At 35.7% G+C, this 17,470-nt stretch overlaps 1 protein-coding gene across 15 annotated transcripts in view; it reads left to right on the top strand.

Annotated features, from left to right (window-relative positions):
- The window catches only part of HLTF (helicase like transcription factor), a 98,468-nt gene that overhangs the window by 51,835 nt on the left and 29,163 nt on the right, over positions 1 to 17,470 (top strand). For all 15 annotated transcript variants that reach the window (XM_077991557.1, XM_077991556.1, XM_077991563.1 and 12 more), the window contains exons 3-12: positions 1,594 to 1,760; positions 3,292 to 3,425; positions 4,325 to 4,422; positions 5,989 to 6,063; positions 6,204 to 6,395; positions 9,351 to 9,446; positions 12,231 to 12,306; positions 13,605 to 13,698; positions 16,260 to 16,339; positions 16,431 to 16,475. In XM_077991557.1, coding sequence (XP_077847683.1) covers positions 1,594 to 1,760; positions 3,292 to 3,425; positions 4,325 to 4,422; positions 5,989 to 6,063; positions 6,204 to 6,395; positions 9,351 to 9,446; positions 12,231 to 12,306; positions 13,605 to 13,698; positions 16,260 to 16,339; positions 16,431 to 16,475 — 1,057 coding nt within the window. The remainder of the gene's footprint in view (positions 1 to 1,593; positions 1,761 to 3,291; positions 3,426 to 4,324; positions 4,423 to 5,988; positions 6,064 to 6,203; positions 6,396 to 9,350; positions 9,447 to 12,230; positions 12,307 to 13,604; positions 13,699 to 16,259; positions 16,340 to 16,430; positions 16,476 to 17,470) is intronic.

The raw sequence follows: 17,470 nt of genomic DNA, 5'->3' as shown, positions 1-17,470 counted from the left end.
CAGGCTTTACCTAGGATCCCAACAAGCTATTATTTTTATGTTTGTTTGTTTGTTTATTTCTTTATTTATTTTATTTTTTTGAGATGGAGTCTCGCTCTGTTGCCAGGCTGGAGTGCAGTGGTGCTATCTCGGCTCACTGCAACCTCCACCTCCTAGGTTCAAACGATTCTCCTGCCTCAGCCTCCCAAGTAGCTAGGACTACAGGTGCACGCCACCACACCCAGCTAATTTTTGTATTTTTAGTAGAGATAGGGTCTCACCATGTTGGCCAGGATGGTCTTGATTTCTTGACCTCGTGATCTGCCCGCCTCGGCCTCCCAAACTGCTGGGGTCGTGAGCTACTGTGCCTGGCCACACGCTCTTATTTTTAAAGGCTACAGTATTGCTGGGGATGGGACTGAAGTACTGTTATTCAGCTGTTTATTCTTTTTATTCTTGAATAAGTGTTACCCAGATTTCTGCAAGCCTTTGATTTAGTTCTCAGTGTTCTGTAACATTTGATTCTGGCAAATAATTTATCTAGTTTTTTGTTGCTTTTTTTTTTTTTTTTTCTTTTGAGACAGAGTCTGGCTGTCGCCCAGGCTGGAGTGCAGTGGCGCGATCTCGGCTCACTGCAAGCTCCGCCTCCCGGGTTCACGCCATTCTCCTGCCTCAGCCTCCCGAGTAGCTGGGGCTACAGGCGCCCGCCACCACGCCCGGCTAATTTTTTTTTTTGTATTTTTAGTAGAGACGGGGTTTCACCATGTTCGCCAGGATGGTCTCGATCTCCTGACCTGCGCCTGCCTCGGCCTCCCAAAGTGCTGAGATTACACGAGTGAGCCACTGCACCTGGCCTTTTGTTGCTTTTATTGAGAAATTTTTGAAAGTCCTTGTTCTACCATTCTTTGTTGTGTTACACTCCTTCAGTTTTTAAAAATATACATCATAATATTTAAGTTACATCATACAGTTTTTAATAAAGTAGAATGAGAATGGCATGAGTTGAAGGCTGGATATATTTTTCTTACCTAGTTCCATCCTGACTTATAAATGCCTTATTCCCTGACTTTTAGATTCTGGAGAATTGAGGCTCAGGAACCACCCTGTCTGGGTTCAGATCTTAGCTCTGCTACTTTTTAACTTTGTGACCTTGAGCAAGTTACTTAACTTTTCTGTGTTTCAGTTTCTTCATTTGTAAAATGGGAATAATGATAGTACCTCCCAATAGAGCTGTGAGGATTTAAAAAGTCAGTCTGTGCAATGTACTTAGACCAATGCTTGACACATAGTAAGCACTCAATAAAGGTTAGCCATTTTTCAGAAGTTATGATGTTGAAAATTTTAAGATAATTTGAATTTGCTAGTTTACGTTTGACTATTTTTTAGACATTAAGGATTTGTTAACTTCCTAATGAATATAGATTAGAAAAGTAATATTAAAGAATATAATAAGTATGTTAATATTTCTGTAGTTTGTGTCTAAGAAAATATATTTTTCTTATGTGCAGTGTTTAGCAGTAGCATTAAAAAATGAATGGAAATCCCAGATAAAGTATAACAAAGTTATTGTCTATTATTTATAATGTAATATTATCTGTTTATCATTTTTATTAGGTTAATAATAATGAAATGGTTGCATTACAACGAGATCCTAATAACCCTTATGATAAGAATGCAATTAAAGTAAACAATGTGAATGGAAATCAGGTTGGCCATTTAAAGAAAGATCTTGCAGGTGCTTTGGCCTATATCATGGACAACAAATTGGCACAAGTTGAAGGGTAATGTACTTTCAGAATTTAGTTTTAATAATTGTGAATTATAGTCGTCTTTGAACTAATTAGGCCTTCTTGTTAGAGCCTATAAAGGTTTGCTAACAATTTCTATCACTGTACTCTTGGTATGTGTTAAATAAAGTTTTAATTCTCCTTCTACATACTTCTACTACCCCAGCCATCAAACAATTGTCCTCTCATTTTCCTTTGGAATTATTACCATGGAGAAAATAGACCTTGGTTCAAATATTAGGAAGTACATTCCATTTCTGCAAACCTTTTGGTAACTAGGTTTAGGAATTTGGAAGTGTTTGTTTGTTTATTTTGAGATAGAGTCTCACTCTGTCACCTAGGCTGTAGTGCAGTTGTGTGATCTCGGCTCACTGCAACCTCTGCCTCCCGGGTTCAAGCGACTCTCCCTGCCCTAGCCTCCAGAGTAGCTACAGGTGCCCGCCACCATGCCCAGCTGATTTTTGTATTTTTTAGTAGCAACAGGGATTTGCCATGTTGGCCAGGCTGGTCTCGAACTCTTGACCTCAGGTGATCTGCCCCCCCTCAGTCTCCCAAAATGCTGGGATTACAGGCGTGAGCCACTGCGCCTGGCCTGGAAGTGTTTGTTTATATCAGAGGTTATAAACTGGTGTTCTGTGATATGATGTAGGTGAATTTCATTTTGCCCTACAGTGTTTTAGACATTTTTTCGTTTAGTACTAATATTGAAATACCTTGCTAGTCTGCATTTTATACATATTAATTTATTTCCTTAAATACAAAAACCTTATTTTTCTCTCAACAAGTGGAAAATCTGGCAATGCAGGATGAGTTGTCACTTCCATATGACAACAGTTGACTGGAACTCTTCCTTTAGCTAGGGCATATGCTCTCCCAGTTTTATCACCTATTTCTTTCTTTTTTCTTTTTTTAAACTCTTTCTAGTCTTTCAGTTACCTTTTCTCTTTTAGGCATTTGTACTTGTGATCTCAATTTAAGTATCCAGAATATTTAGGATCTTGATATTCTAATTCTGATTTTTAGGATATTCATATCATAATCCTAGGTGAGTTTAGAAGATAAAATAAATGCTCAGTAATGTCTCACTTTGTTTTCTCCTTTTTCAGTTTATCAGGTTTTTCAGTTATTGAGAATAACTTAGTGAATCACAAGTTCTTGCATTCCCCATTTTCCAAGCAGAATGAGTTACTACCCTCAGTGGTTCCATTAGCCGAAGCTCTACCCTTTCATTTAACTTACTTTACTTATATTACAATCTTGTTTACAGGCCATCCTTGCGTTTTTAAAAGTGCTTTATTCCATTTTCTCAATTTTTTCTGACACTCTGTTTCTAAAAATCACCCTTTTCTTCTGATTGTGATTCTATTCCTTGTCCTTTTTTTCTTTCAAGTCTGCCCAACTGGTTCCTTGTTACTTTACTTCCACGTAAAATGTAAATGATGCACTTAAAATATTGAACTACTTCTTAGTGGGGATAAAAAGTAATGCTTCTAATTTCCCTTTCTTTTTCTCCCAAATATAATAGGGTTGTTCCTTTTGGTGCAAACAATGCTTTTACCATGCCTCTGCATATGACTTTTTGGGGAAAAGAGGAAAATAGAAAAGCGGTTTCAGATCAGTTGAAGAAACATGGATTTAAATTGGGTCCTGCACCAAAAAGTAAGTTTAGGGTTTGACTTAATATTATTCTGATATTATAAGATGCAGGGATTATGAAACATTTATTCTCTCTTGGAGTTTGTTGGCTAATTTGTGCTCAAGGCTCCAAGGTACAAGTTTTTTTCAGGAGTCTTTTTGAGAAAGTCTCTGATTTTTCCTTTTGCCTCTATTCAAATAGATTCACACATAAAAATATACACGGTCAGAATAGTGAGGGGATATTAAACAAAAAAATTAAAGAAAAAGTATATATACAAGGAATTCTCATATATACCCTCCCCTAATTTTCCCTAATGGTAACATCGGAAACCCCTGACTTTAAACATTCTTTTTGATAAATTTTAGACAAAGAGAATCTTCTAATAGTGAACGAAAAGGAGTGCTTGGCAAGAGTTTGTGCAAATAATGTGGAATTACTTGTGTTTTTTGAGTGATTTAGTATTTAGCTTTTTAAAAACCTCTAAAATACAAGGCTTTTAATGCAGTTTATTATGCACATTTTATTTATTTATTTGTGTATATATTTTGAGACAGAGTCTTGCTCTGTCACCTGGGCTGGAGTACAGTGGCCACGATCAATGGCTCGGTGCAACCTTGACCTCCTGTGCTCCAGCAATCCCTCCACCTGAGCCTCCCAAGTAGCTGGGTCTACAGGTGCACACCATCATGCTCTGCTAATTTTTGTATTTTTTTTACAGACAGAATTTCACCGTGTTGCCCAGGCTAGTCTCGAACTTCTGGGCTCAAGCAAACCACCTGCCTTGGCCTCCCAAAGTGCTGGGGTTACAGGCGTGAGCCACAGCACCCAGGCCTGTTATGAACATTTTAAAAGCTACTTAATAAAAGATAAAAACCTATTTTATTTGATGGCTTTATTCTTTTTATTTTGTAAATTATAGCTTTAGGATTCAATTTGGAAAGTGGTTGGGGCTCTGGAAGAGCTGGACCAAGCTATAGTATGCCAGTGCATGCTGCAGTACAGATGACAACCGAACAGGTGTGCTTCTCTTTTATTTTGTAATCTAAAAGTGAATATCAAATGTTGCGGGTTGTATTTAAAAGAACAGGATGAATATGTACGTGTGGGTATTATATCATCTTCAAATATATTTATAATGAAACATGTTATAGAATAGTATATACATATATATGTTAACATTTTATGTAAAAAGTTCTGATAAGAAATAAATCCATACGTGAACATTTGTACCTAACATGCAAAACACACACGTTACTGTTTATGCATAGCATGTTTTTGTATTTGAAATGTTTTAAATGTTCATGTAGTAATTTTAAGAAAAAAATTAAAGTTGAGACTTACTCCTTTCAGTAATTTTGCAAATGCAATGTGAAAGAATTAACTCCCAATTCTTCACATTATCTTTGTCTGATTTATAATTTAGGATGACATTATGCTGAATTTCTTTGAAAAAAAGTATATAAAATAAACTAATGCTGATCAATTTAAAAATAACATTAAACTTTTTTTGATGTTTGTATCTACCAGTGTTAGTCCTTTTATCTACTAATTGTAGTTACCGTATTTCCCCTGCTTATTGTTAGAAGGACTTGAGCATGTTTCTGGTAGATAAACCCCAGGTTACTTCTGATTTTTTAAAAGTCCTGGCCTGATTTCTTCTGAGTTGCTGCTGTATTTATGTGTTAATTTTCAAAAATATCTGTATCACATATATGTTGATATAAAATTGGACTAACCTAGTTTAAATAGTCAATTAAATTAGCATAATAATAAAAGTATCCTATAGTGCATGGCAGGTTCCTTATTGCAATAATAATAAATGGAATATCATTGACCTAGTAGGACTGACAAAATATTTTGAATACAACTGATAGCATCACAGAATTTTAATGGTAGAAGGAACCTTAGAGACAATCTAAATTTAGTTCATCCCTTTCATTTTATAGGAATAAGACATGGGGCCATAAAGGTCAAGTCTTGCCAAAACTTGTATGTAAGCTTATTTGTGATAAAACTGTGACTGAAACTCAGGACTTAAAACTCTTCTATATTCTTTTACCTCCTAAAAACTAAAGCACCTGTTCGTTATCTCTTCAGTGAGTCGTGTAATCCTAGGGTTGATTTATGTGCCTTTTTGACGTTTGACTATTTTGTGTTTTTTAAATTTAATTTAATTTCAGTTTTTTAATTTTTTGGGACTGGGTCTTACTTACTTGCCCAGACTGGAGTGCAGTGGCATAATCATGGCTCACTGTAGCCTCTACCTGCTGGGCTCAAGTGATCCTCCCATCTCAGCATCCCTAGGAGCCAGAACTACAGGCATGTACCACCATGCCTGGCTAATTTTGTAAAAATTTTTTTGTAGAGATGAGATCTCTCACTGTGTTGTCCAGGCTAGTCTCAAACTCCTGATCCTCCCACCTTGGTCTCCTAAAGTGCTGGGATTATTGGCATGAGCCACCACTCCTGGCCCATTTGACATTAATGTCAGTTAATTAACTAAATGATTTCAAATCTGACTTACATGCAAGTATTATTTTAATTAGTTTGTTTTACATTATTTCTTGTTGCTGTTTGTTGTAGCTTAAAACAGAATTTGACAAATTGTTTGAAGATTTGAAAGAAGATGATAAAACCCATGAAATGGAACCAGCTGAGGTATTGAACCAGTATTTTTTATTTAAGACTACTCAGAATGTTTAAACGTACTTATAACCTACTCTTTGTTTAATCGCAGGATCTGCATGTGAAAAAAGGAATGACTTACTGTATTTGCCTTTATGACTTTTTTTTTATAGGCTATTGAAACACCACTGCTTCCACATCAAAAACAAGCTCTAGCTTGGATGGTGTCACGGGAAAACAGCAAAGAACTTCCACCATTCTGGGAACAGCGAAATGACTTATACTATAACACAATAACAAATTTTTCTGAGAAGGACCGACCAGAAAATGTCCATGGAGGAATTTTAGCTGATGATATGGGTTTGGTAATTATTTTTTTTTTTAGTTAATAAAATCTAATTTTGTGATGATGATTTTCTAGAAAGTAATTTTGAAGTAAAAAGAGATAGGAATATGTTGGTACCAGTTTGGGACTAGATTTTTACTATCTTTGTAGAACACAGTGTTTCCTATAGTTTTTATTTAAAATAGTGGTAAAGTTTTGGTTTGGTTAAAGTACAATTAAAATAATTAGGTAACAATAATGGTATAAAGATGTTTTCCTCAGTTTTCTTTTTTTTTTTTTTTTTTTTAAGGTGGAGTCTTGCTCTGTCACCCAGGCTGGAGTGCAGTGACGCGATCTTGGCTCACTGCAGCCTCTGCCTCCCAGGTTCAAGCATTTCTCCTGTCTCAGCCTCCCAAATAGCTGGGATTACAGGCATGTGCCACCATGCCCAGCTAATTTTTATATTTTTAGTAGAGACAGGGTTTCACCACGTTGGTCAGGCTGATTTTGAACTCCTGACTTCAAGTGATCCACCCGCCTTGGCCTCCCAAAGTGCTGGGATTACAGATGTAGGCCACCCTGTCTGGCCATGTTTCTCAATTTTCTTTGCTCTTTGAAATTCAGGGTGACCTGTCTTTCATAGGTTTTCTTTTAAAAAGTAAAGACAAAACAATGTTATGTGAAGTTGTATTCCAGCACAAATATCGTGGTATGCAGAGTAATATTTATGGGTCCTTACACTAGCAGTTTTTATATTTTTCGGTCTCAGTAACCCCTTCTACTTATAAAAATTAATGATCTCAAAGAACTTTTGTTTTTGGGTGCTGTTATCAGTATTTATAGTATTAGCCAGTGGTAACTAAAGATAACAGTACAAACTCATTACTTGTTAACATAAATAGCATATTTTTAAATGAAAGGTATGCCGAAACACTTAACAATTTTGTTGAGACACCTGGCGTTGTTTTACATTTTTGCACATCTCTGTGTTTGGCCGAATAGATGGCAGCTGAATTCTCACCTGCTTCTTCATTCAGTCTGCTCTGTTAGGTTGTTTTGGTTGAAGTATATGAAGAAAGTTTGTCCTTACGACGGTATGTAGTTGTAAAGGAAGGAATATTTTAATAGCTTTTTAGGTAATTGCAGATTTCTTTGATAGACTACATCAAAATTTAGTAAGTATTAGTTTATTAAAGGTTAATTGTTGTAATACAGAATGCTAAATCATATCAGTGAGCTTTTTATACCCTGTTCCATTAAAATCTATTTGCGTATCTTGCCCATTGAATGGATATTTTACCCATGTATGATTTTTATAACACCAAGCATTGCTCTTTTAGAAAATGTTGGTTCATTGAGTTGGGCAGACCTGCCAAATGTTGATGTATTTCGTATGCAATATCCAAAACTTATATTCATTAATGTTACCACTGATGTTATTAGAAAATCATTTACATTTTGGGAAGGCACTATGTTCATAGTGTCACAACTTTTCCAACATTCTAATTTTCTATTGAAAACTCACATTTTATCATTTACAAATAATCTCAGTTATTTCCTTTGTAGATGACAGTCTCACTTTGTTCATTTTTAAGAAAATATCTTTTAGATAGTCGTGATTGATAGTTGTCATTCAAGTAAAAATGGTGTTGCATGAAAAAAGTGATTAGTTGAGCTTATAACTCCCATCTTGAGTGATTTTTCTCTAGCTAACCCTCATAGTTTGATACGCAACAGAAGTAGTTCATATGTAATTACCATTTCACTACACAGAATGATTTGTACTTAAGTAATGAGATTTAATAAAATTAATGTGTACTGCTTCATCAAGAACATTCTTCTTCTTCTTCTTCTTTTTTTTTGTTGAGATGGAGTTTCACTCTTGTTGCCCAGGCCGGACTGCAGTGGTTCAATCTTGGCTCACTGCACCCTGCGCCTCCCAGGTTCAAGTGATTCTCCTGCCTCAGCCTCCCAAGTAGCTGAGATTACAGGCATGCGCCACCACACCTGGCTAATTTTTTGTATCTAGTAGAGACGGAGTTTCACCATGTTGGTCAGGCTGGCCTTGAACTCCTGACCTCAGGTGATCCACCCGCCTCAGCCTCCCAAAGTGCTGGGATTATAGGCCTTAGCCACTGCGCCCAGCCAAGAACTTTCTTAAGGAAAACTTTTTTTAAAAACTATGTGGCAGTTAAGAATGTGATGACTAGTACTAATATACCCCTTACTACCAGCTGCTTTGTTTTATGCTGAGGCACTTTTTTCACCATTGCTTTTGGGCTTTTTGTGGGATTAGTGCAGATGTTGACAGAGTAAGGTCTGTCTTAGTAGTATTATGAAAACAGTTTTGACTTCACATTTTCGTGAAGGGCTCCTGGGAAACCCTCCCCATCCCCAGTGGCCTGTGGACCACACTTTTGAAACTGCTATTATTTACATTGCTTTAAAATTGCCAGAGATTTACTTCTGTATTGCTAACTATGAATTAAGCTGCAGTAAACATTGAAAAATTACATGCTTCCACTTAAGAAAAATACATAAGAAATATGTCTTTTATGCTTTATGGAGAAGTTACGACTTTTAAGCTTGGTATTATCTTTAAGTCAAATTTTAATAAAATGATTATATGCATACTGGAATTACTAATCACTTTAGCTCCGAACTTCATGGCAAATGAATAGTTATAAATAGTTGCATGATAAAAATCAATAGTTCAAGGTTAAATGTAGAATTATAGAATAGCAGTCATTCAATAAAATGACATTTCTCAGAGATACTTTGTAGTATTTTATAGTGTAAATAATTTAATAATTCCCTAATGCAGTGGAGGAAAGCATTTTCTAACTCATTTTTCATTGACATGTATAATATACAGTACACTTTTGTGGCCTTGAATGATATTTGATATTCGATTACTTGATTTTAAAATGGGAATGTTTTTCTGGTGAACTGGGTTTCAGAATCTGACCATTTTTCTTTTTAAAACATTTTTAAGGGTAAAACTCTTACAGCCATTGCAGTAATCCTCACCAACTTCCATGATGGCAGACCTCTTCCTGTTGAAAGAATTAAAAAGAATCTACTGAAGAAGGTAAAGTAGTAGTAAGTGCACTTTATGTGAAACCTCCAGTTTATTGTGAAATCTTTATATTTCATCATTAAAAGAAACTATCAAGAAATTGTGTTTTCAGAAATGTGGTGAATGGTCTCTCTGTCTCTCATGTGTGGCTGATAAGAATGAAAGTTCGTGCCACCTTCTTTTTATGTTTTCAGACAAGGTGTGGCTCTGTTGCCCAGGCTGGAGTGCAGTGTTGCAATCTCGGCTCACTATAACCTCTGCCTCCTGGTCTCAAGTCATGGGATTTCGCCATGTTGTCCAGGCTGATCTCAAACTCATGAGTTCAAGCGATCTATCTGCCTCAGCCTCCCAAAGTGCTGGGGTTATAGGTGTGAGCCACCAGCAGGTGTCACATGCTTGAGAGCGATTGATAATTTGTATCAAGAGACTTAAAATTGTTTATAATCTTTGAACAATTTTGCCAGTCAGTAATGCCATTTCTAAGAAACTGTCTGAAAGGAGTTACCAGAAATTCATTTTTTCTAAAGAAAGTACAAGTTTTTTTTTTTCCTCAACATTGTTTTAAAGGCTGGGCATGGTGACTGGCGCCTGTAGTTCCACCTACCTGGGAGGCTGAAGCAGGAGTATTGCTGGAGCCCAGGAGTTTGAGCCTATGGTCAGCTATGATTGCACAATTGCACTCCAGCCTCAGTGACATTGTGAGACCCTGTCTCTAAAACAAATAAAAATAAGATAAAAGTGGACAATTTGAAACATCTTTTGACAAGGGAACAGTTAAACGATATACCCATAAAACTTACATTAATAAAACAATGCAACCATTAAGTATTTTTTATGAATAATCACTTTCATGATTCTTTTTAGTTAAAATATGACAGGTACAAATCTTTGTGTGAAGTTTGGTTCCTCACTTTGTAAATAATATATTCATGTGTGTTTTAAGTCTGTTCACATACACTATCTGTACCAAAATGTTAATAATAACTTACATCCTAGTGATGAGAATAAGGGTGACTTTTCTTGAAACTGTGTGTGTGTGTGTATGTGTGTATATATATATGTATATAATATAAACATTATATTTGGTCTCTAAGAATTAAAAATTAGTTTAGTGGGAAAAATAAATGTTATTAGAGAGGAACAGTTACTTCTTTTCTTACCTGAAAATTCAAATAACTTAAATAGAAGGAAATAGCAAAAAGATGTATGCAATATACTTCTTTTCTGAACTCTTCTGAATTGCCATTCTTCCCTGTTTTTAGTTTTCAGTGAAGGCAGTACATCAGTTTCCTGTCAGTGCTATTGAGATTTTATTTTATTAATGTCTGCACTTAGTTATATTTCCTACTTTCTACTTTTATTGAGAGTTAAACCTGTTGAAGTCTCAGATTCAGTTCCTCACCCTGAGCAACCTAATGTTTTATGTCTTGTTCTTCCTACATTTGGTTATTGAAACTGAAGTTTTAGGTTACCAGATTTGATAGAAGCACGTAAGACTGCTTACGGCTTTAGTCTCAATTATTAATTGAGAAATTATCAATTAACAATAAGGATTTCTCTTATTTTTCCCCAAGATCAGTTACATATTTGAGGTGTGTTTTATAGTAGGAAGGTTTTAGGATATTTGGGTTGCTACATTAATTGAAATGGCAACTGAAGATGTGATTTCCAGCCAGGGATTTACTAAAAAAAAAAAAAGTCACTCTTTCAAGTGTGTTTAGATATTCCAAACATAAGTATACTGAAATACTGATTTAAATTCCTCTAGATTCTAACATACTATTATTTCATCCAGCTTGGACCTGATAAAAAGTTTATCTTTGAACTTTATAGAGAAAAAGTTTGCTGAGCAAAATATTTTGATATAAAGAATAATCCAAAGCTGGGCACAGTGACTCATGCCTGTAATCCCAGCACTTTGGAAGGCCGAGGCGGGCAGATCACCTGAGGTTAGGACTTCGAGACCAGTATGACCAACATGGTGAAACCCTGTCTCTACTGAAAATACAAAATTATCTGGGTGTGGTGGCGCATGCCTGTAATCATAGTTCCTCGGGAGGCTGAGGCAGGAGAATCACTTGAACCTGGGAGGTGGAGGTTGCAATGAGCCAAGATTGTGCCGTTGCACTCCAGCCTGGGCAACAAGAATGAATTTCTATCTCAGAAAAAAAGAAAAAAGGAAGAAGATGAATGCAAAGGACATCCTTTATGTTTGAATAAATGTTTCGGGTTTTTTTTCCCCCATACTGTTTAATATAAATGGTTATAGTAATTATTGAAGACTGGATAGGACGTTTGATGAAAAACATGTGTACTATCTCTTTCTCGGAGCTAATGCTTAGACGTTAACTATCTAAAGTAACTCTTCTAGTTATGTATCTCTATTGGATTTTTAATTTATTTTATTTTTTGAGACGGAGTGCAGTGGCGCCATATGAACATGGAACATTGATTTGAAAAGTTTGAAGTCTGAGAATTCTTAATTATAAAGTAAATCCCAGTTCTTGAATTTTTCATTAATGTGTCATTTATAATTAAGATTTGCTTTTGGTATTCCTTTTGAAAAGGTAAAGACCAAGTAGTTTTTTTTTTTTTTTGAGATACCCATGAAAAAATTTTAAATCAATTTGTATATTTTCCTCTTCACTTATTCACCCTCCCCTTCAGTTGCTCCAGAATTGGGTAGCAATTTAAGTCGTTTTTATTATGCAAAGTAAAGCAATATAAAACAGGATGCATTTAAAGTTATTTAAAACTGATAGCAGTACTGTTTAAGAAATATGCCTATTTACCCAGGAATGTAATGTTAACGATGACGCTATGAAACTTGGAGGAAACAGTACCAGTGAAAAGGCAGATGGACTAAGCAAAGGTAAATTTTAATTTTGAAATGACCCAATATTTGATCTGGTAAACTTTAATTTGAATATGACCCAATATTTGATTTGTGTTTTTTCAGCCTAATATTGTAATTCTAGTTTTGTACTGTACAAAAATTTAGGATCTCTTTTTTAAAAGGTCTTTCCTGAGTACTGGTAGGAAAGGTTTCATCAAGGAGATGATTGAATTGGGTAGTATACCATTTAGAGAACTGGGGAAGAGCATTTTGGGTTGTGGAAAAAAATCTCATGAAAGGATACTTTAAAAAGAATATGTTTTATTTTGGGACCTCAGTGAATTTTATTGTATTTAAAATGTAATACGCATGGATGACAGCAGATAATGCTGAAAAGCTAGCTTTAGAGCCAAATTCTGAAGTCATAGGAGAAATGGAAAGAGATCTGTGGATTTTACAGTTAAATGACCTTCATAAAGTTAATTTCTAAAGATAGATTAGAACAGAACAAAAATATTTTAAGAGTAGTAGGTGAAAAATTGTAAATAACAGTTGTGTGCTATTAAGTTTGGAATAGGAAAGAAATAGGTGGCTGAGTTAGGGTAAGATGAGGTTTTTTTTTTTTGTTTTTGATTTTGTTCTGTGGTTTTAAGAAAGGAATCCATGAGATTTTGGATTTAGTAGAAAGACTAGTAGGTTGTGGGAGGAAATAGAATCAGGAGAATAGGTAGATGAGTTAGCAGTAGAAGGAAAGAAGTAAGGTTGAGGGAAAGTATAGATAAATGAGTGCATTAAAAGATAGGAAAATTGAGATTTTTATGGAAGATACCATCTCATTTTCTTTGTAAAGTGAAATAGGTCATCTTGGAATAAAAGGAGTTAGAATCTAGGCAAAGGGGTCAATATAGTATGGATCATTCTGGTATGGATCATGCTGATGAATGGGTAGGGGAGCTGAACAGTGTTTAGTAAGAAGAGTTACCAAGTGACACAAGGTGACAGCTGAGATTTGAACATGTAAATTTATAACAGCACCTATTTGTGGTTCCAGTAGCTCTTAGCTGCCTTGGTACAGCAAAACATTCAGCTAGTGTGGGGATTGGCTGGATGAGTACAAAGAAAAGACTGGGTCATAAAAATTTGAAGGTACTTTTTAATTAGAAATGAGGAAATACTAGATTAGGAAAAAAGTAGAGAAAATAGAGTAATGAAAGGAATGAAGATGTTAAGAAAACTGAAAATCAGTAATTAGAAAACCAAGGTTTTAAGAGGGATAATACTAGTCTCTAAGACACCTTACTAATACTTTATATTTGCATTTTTCTTTGAAATAGAAGCATCTAGATGTAGTGAACAACCCAGTATTTCAGATGTCAAGGAGAAGAGTAAGTGTCGCATGTCAGAATTGTCTAGCTCCCGCCCCAAAAGGTAAACTATTATGGTTTGATTATGTCATTTGTTTATTTAGACCCTGTTTTCTTATGTGTAAGAGAGATAGAGGCTGGGCACAATGGCTCACACCTGTAATCCCAGCACTTTGGGAGGCTAAGGCAGGCAGATCACAAGGTCGGGAAATCAAGACCATCCTGGCTAACGTGGTGAAACCCCGTCTCTACTAAAAATAGAAAAAAATTAGCCAGGCCTGGTGGTGGGTCCCTATAGTCCCAACTATTCAGGAGGCTTAGGCAGGAGAATGGCGTGAACCCGGGAGGCAGAGCTTGTAGTGAGCCAAGATTGCGCCACTGCACTCCAGCCTGGGTGACAGAGCGAGACTCCGTCTCAAAAAAAAAGAAAAAGAGAGAGATAAAGATGACCATGACCATTATATTTGTTAAGTAGTTCTTTCAAATACATTCTTTTATTTGAAACTGCCAAGATCACGATGACTTAGGCAGATAGGGTATTCTCATTTTACAGATGAAGAAAAATGATACCTATAAAAGAAATGGTAAATTTTAATAATCATTCATCTTTCTACTACTTTTTTCTACTTTATCAAGGAACTGAGATCTAGATCTTGGGATTTTTGCTTTTTTTGAGATTTTAGAAGTTTTCTTTGTGGATTTAAGGGGATGAAAACTGAGGAATATTTTATTACATAGCTTGACAAAAGCATTCTTGATTGTTTCAGTTCTTCACATGTAGTGGAAATAAGACATGATAAAGTTATTTATGAACAGTATTTTATTAACATAGACTAGAGGGAGAATTTAAAAAAAGATGTAATTCCCCTCTGATCTTGTCTTGAATCTGTTAACTTTACAAACTTCATTTATCCTCTGAGGTAGGTCTAAAAACTGGGCTTTTGTTGTGTTATATTGTCTACCATCAGTATCTACACAAGTCATCGCAAATCTGTCTCTGCTAGCTATTTCATCAACAAAGGTTTTGAAACTGTGGCTGTGTAAATTGTTCTGTCATTAATAGCCGTCTGAACTAAGCACAAAGCCAGCACTCATCAGTGTTATCTAAATCTAATTCCTTCAGATTTAGATAAATGACAAATGTTACAACTTTGAACTTACCATAAACCTGGGTAACACAACACTGTTAATTGGACCGGATCAGATTAAAGGACATAGAAATAATAATGGTGAGGACATGAGAAAAACTAACAACAACTGACACATGTGTTATAGCTAATACAGATATGCTTATTGTGTAACAGACTTTTGCATGTAGTAACATTAGGGGCTTTTTGCATGTAGTAACATTTTATTCTATGAGGATTATATTTTTATTTCTATCTTATGAGGAAACAGACATTGAAGAATATTAGGTGATTTACTTAAAATCACATAACAAATTACTGGTGGAATGAGGATTTGAAGCTAGGCAGTCTGACTTCAGAATTTTTTGCTCTTAGGCACTTAATCACTGTTAAACTTTCTACACAAAATGTATGAAATTTTCTATTGTGAAAGAATTATATTTTTGCCTTTTGGCTGCTTATTTCATTGTATTAGAAGTATTTTCTTTGAGAGCCAGTTATTTTTCTTTTCTTTTCTTTTCTTTTTTTTTTTTTTGAGACGGAGTTTCGCTCTTGTCACCCAGGCTGTAGTGCAATGGAACGATCTCGGCTCACTGCAACCTCTGCCTCCCGGGTTCAAGCAATTCTCCTGCCTCAGCCTCCTGAGCAGCTAGAACTACGGGCATGCATCACCACACCTGGCTAGTTTTTGTATTTTTAGTAGAAACGGGGTTTCACCATGTTAGCCAGGCTGGTCTCAAACTCTTGACCTCAGGTGATTCGCCCACCTCTGCCTCCCAAAGTGCTGGGATTACAGACATGAGCCACTGTGCCTGGCCAAGAGCCAATTCTTTTTTGTTGTAGTTTTACATGCTTTAGTTGAACTACCAAATATTGAACCTTGTATTGAAATTATTAATTTTTTAGAATGACTTAATTTCTCTATTTTATTTTATTTTATTTTACTTTTTTGAGACGGAGTCTCGCTCTGTTGGCCCGGCTGGCGTGCAGCGGCGCAATCTCCACTTACTGTAAGCTCTGCCTCCCGGGTTCACGCCATTCTCCTGCTTCAGCCTCATGAGTAGCTGGGACTACAGGCACCTGCCACCATTCTCGGCTATCAATTTTATTTTAATAATAGTGAAATTTGCTGGGTGTGGTGGCACGCACCTGTAGTCCTAGGTACTCCCGAGGCTAAGGCGGGATGATCACTTGAGCCCGGAGTATGAGGTTGCAGTGACTTCTGACTGTGTCACTGTACTCCATCCTGGGCAAAAGAGTGAGACCCTGTCTCCAAAAACAGTAACAGTAGTACTCCATTTTGTATAGTAAATGCATCTGTCTGGTTATGAAAGCAGAATGTTTTTAGCAGATTTGATTTTCATTTGTCAAAATCTTTAAAAAATTTTTTAGAAAATAAACAAGTAGTACAAAAGTTTTTTATTGCATTAAACATGTTCGTGTATCTTATTTTGATTTGAGTTGGTCCAAAAATTTCTTTGTGTATACTTAATTTTAGAAGAAAAACTGCTGTCCAGTACATAGAAAGCAGTGATTCAGAGGAAATTGAAACAAGTGAATTACCACAGAAAATGAAAGGTAACATGTAATAGATTTGATTTGATAATGTGTCCTATATTCTAATGTCCTATTTTGCACATTTTTATGTTTATTTTTGTTTTATTTTTAGGCAAACTGAAAAATGTACAGTCCGAAACTAAAGGCAGGGCAAAAGGTATGTGTATACTATATACCCATAATCTAGACTTCAAGATTATTAAAGTACAACTCCATTGATTTGTATCTCGCTAGGTTGGAATGTTTTAGTAATAGCTCTTAAACTTGGCTGATGTTTACATTTGAACTCTTCGTGGAGCTTACCATGGGTGCTAAATTAATTTTGTAAAGGAGGAAAAATGAATGAATAGTTGCAAATTAAAATCTACAGTATAATAATATTTAAACTATCCTTAGAACAATTTTCTACTACCTATAAAATGACTTCAGTAAAACCTATGTGTGTAGTATGAATAGTAATTACAAAATTAGGTTGAGAATGTCTTCCTGGCAATACTGTTATTGTTAGTTTACATTATTATACAGATGTGAAAATAATTAATATTTTTTCTTTTTCTTTAAAATATGCTCTATTTTCCTGTAATTCAGATCGTACTATATTTCTCATTCGTTGAGAAATTGTATTGCAATTTGGGAAATAACTGATCATCTTGACTGATCTGTAAATTTGGCAGCCTTATCATTAGGAATCAAACTATTTGTTTCCTTGAAAAATTCTTCTTCCACCTGAGAACTGAATCACTTTGCATATAACTGCTTATAGTTTTTTTGTTTTTTTTTTTTTTTTTTTTTTTTTGAGGCAGAGTCTCGCTCTGTCGCCCAGGCTGGAGTACAGTGACCCAATCTCGGCTCACTGGGAGCTCGGCCTCCTGGGTTGACGCCATTCTCCTGCCTCAGCCTTCCGAGTAGTTGGTCCTACAGGCGCCCACCACTATGCCCGGCTAATTTTTTGTATTTTTATTAGAGACGGGGTTTCACCATATTAGCCAGGATCTCGTGATCCACCTGTCTCAGCCTCCCAAAGTGCTGGAATTACAGGCATGAGCCACTGCGCCCGGCCAACTGCTCCTACTTTCATTTCTTCTCCTCAAGTCTTACCATGAATGACTATATCGTTTCTCTCAGTTGAAAAGATATGCTTAATGTCAGAGG

This window comes from Macaca mulatta, chromosome 2, assembly GCF_049350105.2.
Source record: "Macaca mulatta isolate MMU2019108-1 chromosome 2, T2T-MMU8v2.0, whole genome shotgun sequence".
Classification (NCBI taxonomy): Eukaryota; Metazoa; Chordata; class Mammalia; order Primates; family Cercopithecidae; genus Macaca; species Macaca mulatta.
Note: the sequence above shows the minus strand (reverse complement) of the source record. Positions and strands in the feature narration are given on the sequence as shown.